Here is a 13,412-nt window from a genome sequence, read left to right as displayed (position 1 = left end):
TTTCTCTTCTCTTCTCTTCTCTTCTCTTCTCTTCTCTTCTCTTCTCTTCTCTTCTCTTCTCTTCTCTTCTCTTCTCTTCTCTTCTCTTCTCTTCTTTCTTTCTTTCTTTCAGACTGGATTGAGCACTGGCTTTCCTGGAACTCACTCTGTAGACCAGGCTGGCCTCTGCTTCCTGAGTGCTGGGATTAAAGGCATGCTCTACCACCACCCAGCTCAAAATTACTTTAAAATTAATATTAATGTGCAGTTGTGCAAAGCAAGAGATAAATTATAAATTTGGAAATGAACATTAAAGCACAAAGTACCATTGTAAACAAACGTATTAAGATGGGTGGAAATGTTTTTCTCCTGCTAGTGCGTGGGTCTGCCAGCGTTGACTGCACATTGCTAGAATGAGGACAAACATTGCTGGACTACAGTTTTGTTAATTTCATAGGCCAATTAACATTTTCAAGTATTTTTTATGATTTCATTTTCTCTATGACTGCCCTCTACTTGGAGCTGCAGTTGCAGGTCTCACACTCGTTCATTTTCTTCTGAGATGAGTCACTTCTAGTACAGAGTCCAGAGGAAACATTTTGAATTTGTACCTGCTCTAGCTCCAGGGTCGTGTCGTCTAGAAAGACTGTCTAGCTCTGCTGGAAAGTGTGGTTCTAGAGCTGGAAGGGTGGCTCAGTGGTAGAACACCTGTTTAGCGTGTACCAGAAAAAGGAAGGAGGAAAATCATAGATAATGTAAAACGTCTGCTCTCACTGTATCAAAAATGCACTTGGTTTCTACACATGTCTCATGAATCCATGTTATAATGAAATATTTTTCCTTTTTTTCTGCAGAACCCTGAGTCATTAGTAACCCAGACACCAAGAGGATCCATTGAGCTCTGTCCTCAGCCCTCCATTACTAAGCGCACATGTCAGCTCTCTGCTGGTCAAGTGCAGAACAGCATCAGCTCATTGGGTCTTTCCAGTTATTTAATTCCACAGTGTGATCAGGAAGCTTCAGTTTTACAGAATATGGAGCATAAGAGACAGCATTTCCTAAAGGAAAATATAGGCACAGAAGATAAGGACAACTCAAGTCTTAAAAGAAAATATATTACATGTAGTAAATCCTCAGAAAAAGCAAGTAAACACACAGCCCTGGAAAAAGATACCGATGGGACTGAATCCTGGCCAAACTCCAGGGACACAAGAGCTTTGGGGGAAAAGCTGTGTGATGTTAGATATTTGGGTGATTTGGCCAAAGCCCAGCTGATGGATGCTCTCAAGCAGGCAGCAGCCCTGGTGGTGACATTGATGTACAAGGATGGTTCCACACAGCTGAGCGCCAAGCAGGTTAGTAAACAGTAGTGTCACATGCCTGAGGCACTAGCACTTGAGAGACTAGGGCAGGAGGGTAACTTGAACTCTGGAATTTGGGTTCAGTCTGGGAAACTTAATCCCAGCATTTGGGAGGCAGAGGCAGGCAGATTCCTGAGTTCAAGGCCAGCCTGGTTTTCAAAGTGAGTTCCAGGACAGTCAGGGCTATACAGAGAAACCTTGTCTCAAAAAACAAAACAAAACAAAACAAAACAAAAATACCTCATTTCAAGACAAATCCTCTTTCTGATTTTGATAAGAGCTAGAAATATGATTTTAAGCCTTACTTCCTCTACTTTGACAAATGATTGTGACAATGTAGGGTTCCTATCAATTCTGGGCAACTGGCAAACTGTTTTCCTAGAGGAGGTGATCCAATCTACCTTCCACCAGTAATGCCTGAGGGGGTCAAATTCTCCACCTGCTGGAGATTTTATTCTATTTTCTACTTAAACCCTTCTTGTGTGTGCAGTGTTACTTTGTGTTCAACAGCAGTGATACTGAGCATTTTTATGTACTTATTGTTCTTCATTTATCTTTGGTGAAATTAAAGATTTTTTTGCCTATTTTTGGATTAGGTTATGATTTTTTCTATTTTGGATATGTAAGAATTCTTCATGTGCTTTTATGAGTCTGATCTCTAATAAGATATATGATTTGCAATTTTTCTAATCTGTGAATTTTCACTCAAATTTCTTGAGAAATTTGAGAAAAAAAATTTTTTTTGAGACAGGGTTTCTCTGTGTAGCCCTGGCTGTCCTGGAACTCACTCTGTAGACCAGGCTGGCCTCAAACTCAGAAATTTGCCTGCCTCTTTCTCCCAAGTGCTGGGATTAAAGGCGTAGGCCACCACGCCTGGCCTGAGGGGAGGGGGGAACAAAACTTTAAATCTAAAAATCCTATTTTTGTGTTTTTGTTAGCATATTCAGAATGCTTGGGGCTTGAGGAGATGGCTCAGTGGCTAAAAGCATTTGCTTTGCTTGCATATGGAACTGAGTTCAAATCCCCAGCAGTCACAGAAAAAAGCAGAGCATAGCTTTGCGTGCATGTAACCTCAGCACTGGGAGACTGAGACTGGGGATCCTATGTACTTGGTAGCAAGCCAGCTAGCTAGCTAAAAGACTGAGCTGTCCATTCAGTGAGACACTCTGTCTCAAAGTAATAACATACAGGAACAATTGAAGAGGATACTTGGCTTTCTTCTCTGACTTTCACATACAATCACATATTCACATGCCCCGAGCCCCTGCTTTGTTTTTCCCAAGTCAAGCAGATTTGCCCCAGTTTTATTTGTAAGCATTTTGTAGTTTTAGCTCTTAAATCTAAATCTGTGATCCATTCTAGTTAATTTTTTTCTAGGCTGTGGAAATTCACCCTTTGCAGGTGACTATTTATTCATTCCAGCTCTATTTGTTAAAAATACTCTTCTCTTTTAATTCTTTTTTAAAAAATTTTAATATTTATTTATATGAGTATACTGTAGCTGTCTTCAGACACACCAGAAGAGGTTCCATTACAGATGGTTGTGAGGAACCATGTGGTTGCTGGGAATTGAACCTCTGAAAGAGCAGCTAGTGCTCCTAACCACCAAGCCGCCTCTCCAGCCTCTCATTTAAATCTTTTAGTGCTTTTGTTAGTTACAATTTCATTACTGTGAGAAAATCTCTGACAAAAACAATTGTGTGTGTTGGTGGGGGAGGAGGTTTATTTTGCTCTTCATGGTGGAGAAGGCCTGGCAGCAGAAGCTTGAGATAGTCGGTCATATTGCACTCACGGTTTAGGAAGCAGAGACAGATGAATGCTTGTCTTATCTGACTTTCTTTTTACTATATTCATTCCAAGACCAAAGTCTGTGGGGTGATGTTGCCCACATTCAGAGTAGGTCTTCCCTCTTAATTAAGCCTTTCTAAAAGCATCCTTATAGACACACTAAGGAGGTATGTTTCCATGATAGCTCTAAGTCTGGACAAGTTGACGATAAAGTTAATCTTCATAACACTTTCATTGGAAATCAGTTGGCTGTAATTCTAAGGGTTGATTCCTGTTTCTACTCTGGGCTTTTGTTTTGTTTTGTTTTGTTTAGTTTGAGACAAAGTTTCACTATATACCCCAAGCTGGCCTTAAACTCATGACATCTACCTGCCTCCGTTTTCTGAGTGCTAGGGTTATAAGTGTATGGAATGTCACCTGTAAGGGTTGATTTCCATATGTTTGATTCTTTCCTTTAATCTTTGTTTCTGTGTTATACTAGAAAGTATACTGTCTTGATGACTGAGGTTTGTAATAAATTTAGAAATCAAAAGGAAAACTCTTTATCTTCCAACTATGTTAATCTTTTTAAAAGTTATTTTGGCTATCAGGGTTCCTTTGCATTTCTATATAAATATTATCATTGTTTTATTATGTCGTCATAATTTCTGTAAACATCCATCTAGGGGCTTGATACAAATTATGTTGACTCTTTAAATTTTGTTTTGGTGGAGAAGCATTTTTTTTTTTTAGTTTCAAGGACAATTTAGTTTAAAAGAAAGATCTGAACACAAAAAAACCTGAAAATCTTGGCAACTGCCCAGAGGATAGAGAAAGAGAAGAGGAGGAGAGAAAGACATGGCATTTGAATTAGGCCAGTATGGAGCTCAGTTACATAGCGAATAAGCTGCCACATGGTGGCTAGAGAAATGGTACATGATCCCAAAATGATGGGAAAAGCATGCTTAGAACAGACAAAAAGAAAAAGAAAAAATAGTTCAGAAAAAAGGAACTGCCTCTAAATGTATATCTCTAAACCTATAGACTAGTGCAGATCTTATCATAGATAAGATATCTTATCTTTGAGCATTAGATGGTGGTTAATGTAAAAATACACAATTGACCAAAATGGTCAGAGAATAAGTGTCTGTAGAATTCTTAGCCCAGTTGGGACATCTGTATCACATCACACCCCACAAGGGTCATGGGCCATTATGGAATAGGAAACAGAACGATTGCTAAGAGCTACATCTTAGAGAGGACTGAAACAAAGTAGTGTCTTTTGGATATGACTGGATTATAGCCCTCCTGAACTATAACAGCTGTGGTTGCCACACAAGACCCCCAGAGGATCAGCAGCCAACATCTCACATGGAGGGAGAGGAGCTCACAAGTTCCCACCTCTAGGTGAGGAACTGTTGGCAAATGGTGAAAGAAGAAAAATCAAGTTTTGGTGAAGGTGTGGCCTTGATAGGTTGTCCATGCTCCAGTGGATGGCCCACACCCATGAGTGTATAAGCAGCACAAATTGGATTCAGTGTATTATAAAAAAAAAAATAGGACAGTATGGAGTGGGAAATGGAAGTGGATCTGGGAGGATCTAGGGGAAGGGGTGGCACGGTGGTTTGAATAGGAATGGCCCCCACAGACTCATGTGTTTGAATGCTTGGCCCATGGGGAGTGGCACTATTAAGAGATGTGGCATTGTTGGAAGAAGTGTGTCACCATGAAGTCAGGCTTTGTGTCACTGTGGAATCAGGCTTTGAGGTCTACTATGCTCAAGCTCTGCCCAACATGAAATCCATTCTTCTGCTGCTGCCTTTGGATTAAGCTGTAGAGCTCTCAACTCCTTCCATGTCTGCCTGGATGATGCCATGCTGCTTGCCAGATGAGAATGGACTGTACATCTGAAACTGTAAGCCAGAACCAATGAAATATTTTCCTTTATAAGAGTTGCCTTGGTCATAGTGCCTCTTCACAGCAATAAAACCCAAACTAAGACAGAGGGGGTGAGTATAATCAAAATATAAGGTATTCCTGTATGAAATTCTCAAAGAATTAATAAAAAATACTTAAGAAAATCAGGCAGACTTAAAGCTGTATAGCTGTGGTTCTGTATGCAACTGTGCTAGAAGGAGGGAAATCTGGGAAAGAAAAGTATATCATTTCATTAAAAGGATAATTATTTGACCTGCTTGGGACCTGCTGGCAGGGGTGACTGGTAGACACCAAAGCACTTGCCATGGGTGCCACTATGGTAGATAAATGTGTGATGGAAAGATGCAGTACTCAGTGGAGAGATGGAAAGGAAGGCAAAGCCAAGGGGTTCATGCACTGTGGAGAGAGGTGAAACTGGAGTCTCAATGTTGGCGATGAGCAGGCAAGGTGTGAGGAAGCCTGGTGAGGTCCTGGCTCAGGCTGCCACCAAGGGCCATGTCTGGGTCTGTAGTCCTATGGCAGCCAGGACTGTGTTGATGTCCCAGGCCAGTGTTACCACCAATGTCCATGCAGATGTCCTGGCTCCACCCCTTGCCTAGGCAGCACAGAAAAGCTGACCTTGATGATGAGGTAGGGGAGCAGTGGGGGAGGTGACTCCTAGGACATGAGTTCTGGAGTGCTGGCCTGCCCCTGGCCCCTAACCTGTTGTGGGGTGGCTTGAGCAAGGAAGAGATACTCTCCCCTGCCCTTGCCTCCCTCCACCTGCAGCAGGCAGGAGAGTTGGCCCTGAGGTCATGAGAGTGGGAGGGAGCTGGCTCTGCCCTTCACTGGCAGCAGCACTCAAGAGAGCAGGCCCTGCAACTCACCTGGGCAGCACAGTAGAGCTGTGTTTGGGGGTCAGAGGAAGGAGAGCTATCCCTACCCCTCATCTGCCATGGGGTGCCATGGGAGCTAGCACCAAAGTCATGAGAGTAGGAGAGCTGGCCCCACCCCTCTTTGGTTGCAGTACTTGTACCTTGCCTAGCAGCATAGTAGAGCTGGCCCTGGTGCTGAAGGCCCAGATTAGCAGGTCCTAAGGACACAAAAGCAAGAGAGCTGCCCCTTGCTGGTTGCAGCAGTAAGGGAGCTACTGGAGGGACAGTGCTAGAGAGCTTGCCTTGGTGGTGCAGGTGAAGGAGAGCCAGCAGGCTGACCAACTTAGCTACCTCCTAGGCCCAGATCCAGGGCTTTGAGTAGGCCCATCCTAATATCTACCCCATCTGTGATCTGCTGGGCACATCAAAGTTCTGCCCCTGCAGATCTAAAGTTTCAGGATCTCTCTGACACAGGGCAACAACAGGAGGATATCCTATAGGAGTCCCCCACGATTGATAGTGTAGCAGAAACCAGAGGCTTCAAACAGACCAATGACTCCTTGCAATGAATATTTGCCAGTAAAGATGTGTGGACAGAAGGGTATACTGTGGGACACACTGCAACTTCCATGACAAGATTTTTAAAAAAATTCTATCTTATTTTCTTTTCTTTTGGCAATGGGGAGGGCATGTATTAAGGGGGTGGGACTAGGGTGAATGATGTGAAATTCACAAAGGATCAATAAAAAGTTAAAAAATACAAATAAGGGCTGGTGAGATGGCTCAGTGGGTAAGAGCACCCGACTGCTCTTCCAAAGGTCCAGAGTTCAAATCCCAGCAACCACATGGTGGCTCACAACCATCCGTAAAGAGATCTGGCACCCTCTTCTGGAGTGTCTGAAGACAGCTACAGTGTACTTGCATATAATAAATTAGAGTTACCCAGGCAGTTTAAAAAAAAAAAACAAATAAATGGTTAAAGTTTGAAAATTATAAAAAAATAACTAATGTACTTTGCTAAGTTTTATATTCCCACCGATGAAGAAAAAAAAGAAAGAAAAAATTTAAAAGATAATTATTCCTTCTATGTATTTAGCGTGACTTAAGGTAAACCTGCCTTCTTGAGATATGGTCCCCTTGCCAGGTGATTGATTTTCTGGCCCAATTGCACAGTCTCTCTTGTTGTGGCCGACTTGGGAATGTTAGGTCTCCATCCAAGCCAGAGAAATAGCTTTCCCTTCTGGGCCTCCACAGAGACCTGATGAAGGCTAATTATGCCTTTCTCTGAAAGGTAACCCTAAATCCATTTAGTAACCAGAATAGGAATCAGAGCCCTGAAACACTTTGGTTTCCATTTGTGAAAGGTGTCTTGTTGAGTAGAAAATTCTAGTTGAGACCTAGATGTGATAGAGGTACATGTCTATAATCCCAACACTTTGGAGGAGCAGACATTCTAGGCCAGCCTGGGCTATGTAGACGACCCTATCTAAAAATAAAACTCAGTTGGGGGATGGGAAGGTGGCTCAGTGGATAAGGTGCTTGCTGTTCAAGCATAAAGACCCAAGTGTGGATCCCCAGAACCTATAAAAGATGGATGCGATAGCATATGTTTGTAATCCTAGGGCTCCTATGGTAAAATGGGAGACAGATACAAGAGAATCGCCTGAAGCTCAGGGGCTAGTTAGCCTGGCATACACTGTGACAAGCAACAAGAGACTCTGTCTCAAACAAGTGAAAGATGGAGATCAATATCCCAGTTTGACTTTTAACTTCTATATGTGTGTCTATACCTGAATTCATACATGCACATGCACAGATATTTGTAAAATGGCATTTTTAAAGTTCATTATAGATGTTACTCCTTTGTCTTATAGCTTGCTCTCATTTGTGACTTTGCATTGCTGTGTCTTCACAGGCTTTAACTTGTACTGTTAAAGGAATTGTGGTGTTACTAAAAAGCCATGTAGGCAACAGCACTCTGACTCTCCCAGCCCATGGTGGTGCTCTGGAAAAGGACTTCACATCCACAGATCACTGTGTCTACATACATACGGAGCATTCCCCTTTCTGGGACCCAAAGCAAGAAGCACATAGTCTATTTGTCAGGCAAGAAATCTTTATCTATTACATTAAATGTAAAACTTCCCAAGCTCCAGTTTTAACTATTTAAACTTTTGGTTTTTTATGAACACATGAAATTATTTTAAAAGGAAAAAAAAAAACCCAAGAAAGCAGTGGTGTCCTCCCTCAGAGTTTGTGGAATGGAGGATCCATCCAGATGCCAAGGGAGCCTGTTCCAGTATTGTGACAGCTTTGCAATGAGGTGTTAGGGGGAAGCTTTGTCATCTAGCCTGAAAACTCACTGCCACTACCAGGGTTCCAGGTGATTTTCACTAGAATTCTAGTTTCTTCCCTTACAGCAAAGGATAAGTCATCATCGCCTGGAAACACGACTTTGCTGCTGCAATTGTGAATCAAATGAACTTTATTTAATTGTTCCTAAATATGGTAGAGGCTTTGTAACTCTTTAGGGTTTTTTTTTTTTTTTTACATTTATTAAAGCTTTCTGTGAAAAGCTTTTCTTTATCATCTACACTTTATTCACCTTATCACATCTTCATTCATGTGTTATTTTTATCACTTAGGTCTTTTCTAAACATCTGGATAAAACAATCCCTAGCCCAGAACCATATATAATCACTATCTTCACATTTATCTTGTATTTTTTGTTTGAGAGCCTCACCTTTAACAGCCAGGCTACCTCTCTAGCCCACATTTCTCTATAATGTCTATCACCCCACCATTCATACATCTTATTTTGTTTACTGTATGTCCACTACTAAGCTCTATGAGGGTTAGGGCAGGATTTTGTTTTTTCAATTTCATGACCCCCACCCCCACAATTGATACTACCACAATATCATTTTGAAGCTTATTAAGTTCTAGGAAAGATAGTCTCTTATATACTATAAAACATGGAAAATAGTCCCATTTCTACAGTAGTGTATTTAGGATTCAAATCGATTTAAATCATACCTTATAAATATATGCTAAATATATACTAAGAAATTTTTCATGTGTATGAGTTGTGTGTGTTTGCATGTGTATGTATATACATGCACATTGTTAAATGTAGAGCTCATCTATTTAACTAGTCTAGCTAGCCAGCTTGCTGTAGGGATCCCTGTCTCCCCAGTGGTGGGATTACAGGCAGGACACAGAGAATTTACATAGGTTCTGGGAATCTGTCATAGGTGGCTTCAGCTGTCAACTTGACACAAACCTAGAGTTATCTGGGAAGAGGGAACCGTAACCATAGATTTGCCTTGATCAGACTGGACTGTGGCCATGTCTATGATGCATTGCTTTTTACATTGCTAATTGATATAGGAGAGGCCAGCCCACTATCTCTGGCACACAGGTGGGTCTGGGCTGTATAACAAAGGTATCTGAACTTGAATCTTGGTGCAAGTGAACCAGCAGTCATTCTTTTATGGTCTCTGCTTCAGTTTCTCCCTCCAGGTTCTTGCCCTGACTTTCCTTGATGATGGAATATTACCTATAAGAGTAAATAAACCCTATTCTTCCCAAGTTGCTTCTGGTGTTTTATCTCAGCAACAGGAAGCAAACTAGAACAGAACCTGAATTCCAGTCTTGGTGTAGGTGTGGGAAGTGCTTCTTCCCACTGAGCCGGATGCTTGTCTTACCAAGACAGACTTTAGCCAGCCTGAATTTCTCCACATGAGAAGGCAGGGTAGCCATTAGATCACTTCGTCCTAGATGTATCCTTCAGCATGTGCCAGGGAGGTCCCCATATTCCATTTTCTACCATTCTTAACTTCTTCATTCTCATTCTTGTGTCCCTTACCAGTCTTATCTAAGCCAAGACCCAGTGCCGTTGGCACTTTGATCTCCCTACCATTTTGGTCTCCTGTTCCAACAAATCAAGGCCAAGCCTCATAACTTTCAAAGCACTATACAGTGTCTATCAATGGAACCAGACAAGCAAAATCCACCTATACACCGTCACTCAGTGTGCATGTCTACTGGACTCCTGGTTTCTTCCTTTCTTACCCCATCAAAGAGCTCTTTTTAATGTATTGTACTTTTTCCATAAAGAGGATTAAGTTTCAGTGTGGCAACATTGTGAAATGGTAGCCTGGTATCTGCTATGATAAATGTTAACTGTTATCCCAGATTCAGAAGCTCATAAGGTGATGGAAGAAGCTGCAGTTTAGCACGTGTGGGTCCTTCTGTGAAAGGTGTGTGGGTAGGCTGCTTGCCCAGAACATCTCTTGAGCAGGTTGCACAAGTTGTGGGTGGAGAAGAGTAGGCATGCAAGAGCATATGTCATCCCCAGCAGTGTGGGTAGGAGTGGCACCGTGCAGTGGCAGAAGGAAAGACCTGGCCTGCCGAGAGGTGGGACACTTGGAGGCTTGGACCAGGTCCAGTGTGTGTGTTCTGCACAGGAGCTTCAGGAGTAGAAGCTTTTCTCAGAGATGAGCCCTGAGTCAAAGCTTCACAGTGCATGAAATACACATAAGAAGTAATGCCCACCTCATAGGATTCGGTAGTTAATCGAGGTGTGGATATACTACATAAGGATAGATAGCGATTTGATATTACAATATTTTTCCAAGACCCAAATTACTATCTAAATGGTGAATTTTCTTTTGTCTAGGAACATACTGTTTTGGACACTGAGGTGTAAATGTCCCGTTGTTTGTTTTAATGCCAAGGACTTTGTGAGAACAGTACTGCAGCTCTATGGTGAAGATGGCAGTTGGAAGCATGGTAAGTCACCATTCTCATTGTCTCTAAGATTTAGAAAAGTGGTCAGGCCACCATGTCACCTGCTCCAAGGGCTCTTGGCCACACAGACACTGCTTCTTCACCTGCCATGGACACTTCCCCTGCTATGTCTGGACTCTTCTTATATATGTACCAGTTTGTAAAGAATGACCGCTGAAACACAGTCATAATGGGCTTTGTTGTTATCATCAATGGATACAGATACTAAGAACTACAACACAGAGAGTACCAAACAAGACAGTATAAAGGGTAGGGAATAGCTGGTGTATGCCTTTAATCTCAGTACTCAGTAAGCAGAGGCTAGAGGGTCTCTAAGTTTGAGGCCAGCTTGGTCTACAGAGAGAGTTCTAAAATAGCCAGGACTTCATCAAGAAATCCCATCTTGAAAAATGAGAGAGAGAGAGAGAGAGAGAGAGAAAGAGAGAGAGAGAGAGAGAGAGAGAGAGCACATTGTCAGGTATGGGTTCCATTTCATGGGATGGGACTTAAATCCAATCTAAAAGTACTTTCATAACTTTTTTGCCACTATTGTATCAGAATATCTTGTAGTCATGTCGCTATTGTAGGTAACAGGGTTTATAGCTGGGTGATATTGGCAATTGTCTTTAACCCTTGTCAGGGGCAGAGTAATCATGAACATGTAGGGGTTAAGCTTCTGGTTTGGCACCAGCTGGACTTCTCCACATTCAGTAACATAAATATATGCTGTTTGCAACAGTAGGGCTTTACACCTTATGATGGAAAACAGTCATGGCCTTGGTAATAGTCTCTGATGTTTGGAGGGATTCCATGGGACCCCTTTGGCCAACAACTAAAAAATATATAACTTTTTCCTGGCACTGGAAATTTTACTTGGTGGCATTATATGGTGATTCCATTTAGATCCATTCCATATATGCCTATATTAGGAAGCTTCTACAATAGTGGGTTTCCATGTGACTTTTCAAATGCCTTTAGTGTTAGGTGTACCTCTCATAGTCCCTACTTAACTTGGATCTTCCATCCTCTGTCCCATCGAATCCTTCTGGTCTAGTTCTCCTTCTTCTCCCCACAACACTATATTCTATTTCCCCTTTCTTGGAAGATCCTCTCCATCCCACTGGCCCCTTACCTAATGTCTGTGGTTATTTGAATTTTAGTTACACATATCAAAAGCTTAAAAGCTTAACATCCACATATAAGAAGAAATATGTAGTATTTGTCTATTTTGGGTCTGGCTTATTCACTTGGGAATTTTTTTTCTCTAGCTCCATCCTTTTAACCTGCAGATTTCAAATTTTCACTGGTTTCTAAACAACGGAATGATATTCCATTGTGTAAATGTGCCATAGTTTCATTTTCCATTTATCAGTAGATGAACATCTTGGCTGTTTCCAACTTCTGGCAATTATGAATAGTACAGCAGTGAACATAATTAAGGTAGTGTCTCTATATAAGATGTAGAGTCCTTTGGGTATATGCCCAAGAGTGGCATAGCTGGATCTTGAGGTAGATCTAGTCCCAGGTTCCGGAGGAACCTCCACACTATTTCCACACTGGCTGAATCTGCTCCCACAGCAATGAATAAATGTTCTCGTTTGTCAGAATTCTTGTCAGCATTGTCAATTGTTTTATTGATGTTGGACATGCTGACTGGGGTAAGATGGAATCTCAGAGTAGTTTTAATTTACATTTCCCTAATGGCTAAGGATGTTGCACATTTCTTTAAATGTTCCTCAGTCATTTGTGTTTCTATTTGGAAAACTCTGCTTAGTGTAAAGATGGAAAACAATTGCCTGTAACTTGAATGAATGCTAAGTGACCTTTTCCTTTGCAGTTGCTGATTTTGTAGGACTAGATCCCAGAGTTGCTGCATGGCTCATAGACCCCAGTGACACTGCACCTTCATTTGAAGATTTAGTAGCAAAATACCTAGAAAAGTCCATCACAGTCAAACGAAGCAGCACATTCAGTGAAGCCTCAAGAAATACTGTGGTAAGATGTTTAAGATAAGGTTCTGTCTACCTTAATATAACCCTAACTTCCCACTTCATAAACAACCTAATAGTAACAAGAATATAGCCAGCACCCATTTTCATGTCATTGTCCTATCCAAACCCTTTATTGCTGAGGTGTTTCTGGTAGAGGTCAATGAATAAAGATGAGAGATTTCTAGGCATGTCTCATTATAGTATACTTTTATGGATTCTCTAGTGTCAGTAGCACCTCCTCTGTGAGCAGAGGACTGTCCTTTTGTAAATCTTTAGCACTAGTGACATGTTCTTCTTGACTGACTTTTGGGGACAGCCACCTCAGTCTAGGTAGAGAAGACAAGGTGAGTTTCTTCAAGCCCTCTTGTGCTGCGGATACCCCTGGTCTTCAAAAGCTACCTCTCCTGAAGGAGATATGCTAGGGAGCAGTGCAGTCACAACCATGGTCCCCTTCTCAGCTACATGGTGGAACACTACAGATGAACATTCAGATGTGAGAGCCTGCACATCCTGCCCTTCATCCTCATAACTACCATGTGTAGAGTCAGGGTCTGTGTCCCATAGATAGATAGATAGATAGATAGATACATAGATAGATAGATAGATAGATACATAGATACATAGATACATAGATACATAGATACATAGATACATAGATACATAGATAGATACATAGATACATAGATAGATACATAGATACATAGATACATAGATACATAGATAGATACATA

At 41.6% G+C, this 13,412-nt stretch overlaps 1 protein-coding gene across 3 annotated transcripts in view; it reads left to right on the top strand.

Annotated features, from left to right (window-relative positions):
- Poln (DNA polymerase nu) overlaps positions 1–13,412 on the top strand; it is a 130,599-nt gene that overhangs the window by 16,003 nt on the left and 101,184 nt on the right. For all 3 annotated transcript variants that reach the window (XM_021163099.1, XM_021163100.1, XM_021163098.1), the window contains exons 3-6: positions 834–1,334; positions 7,815–8,005; positions 10,581–10,693; positions 12,528–12,685. In XM_021163099.1, coding sequence (XP_021018758.1) covers positions 834–1,334; positions 7,815–8,005; positions 10,581–10,693; positions 12,528–12,685 — 963 coding nt within the window. The remainder of the gene's footprint in view (positions 1–833; positions 1,335–7,814; positions 8,006–10,580; positions 10,694–12,527; positions 12,686–13,412) is intronic.

Source organism: Mus caroli, chromosome 5 (assembly GCF_900094665.2).
Source record: "Mus caroli chromosome 5, CAROLI_EIJ_v1.1, whole genome shotgun sequence".
Classification (NCBI taxonomy): Eukaryota; Metazoa; Chordata; class Mammalia; order Rodentia; family Muridae; genus Mus; species Mus caroli.
Note: the sequence above shows the minus strand (reverse complement) of the source record. Positions and strands in the feature narration are given on the sequence as shown.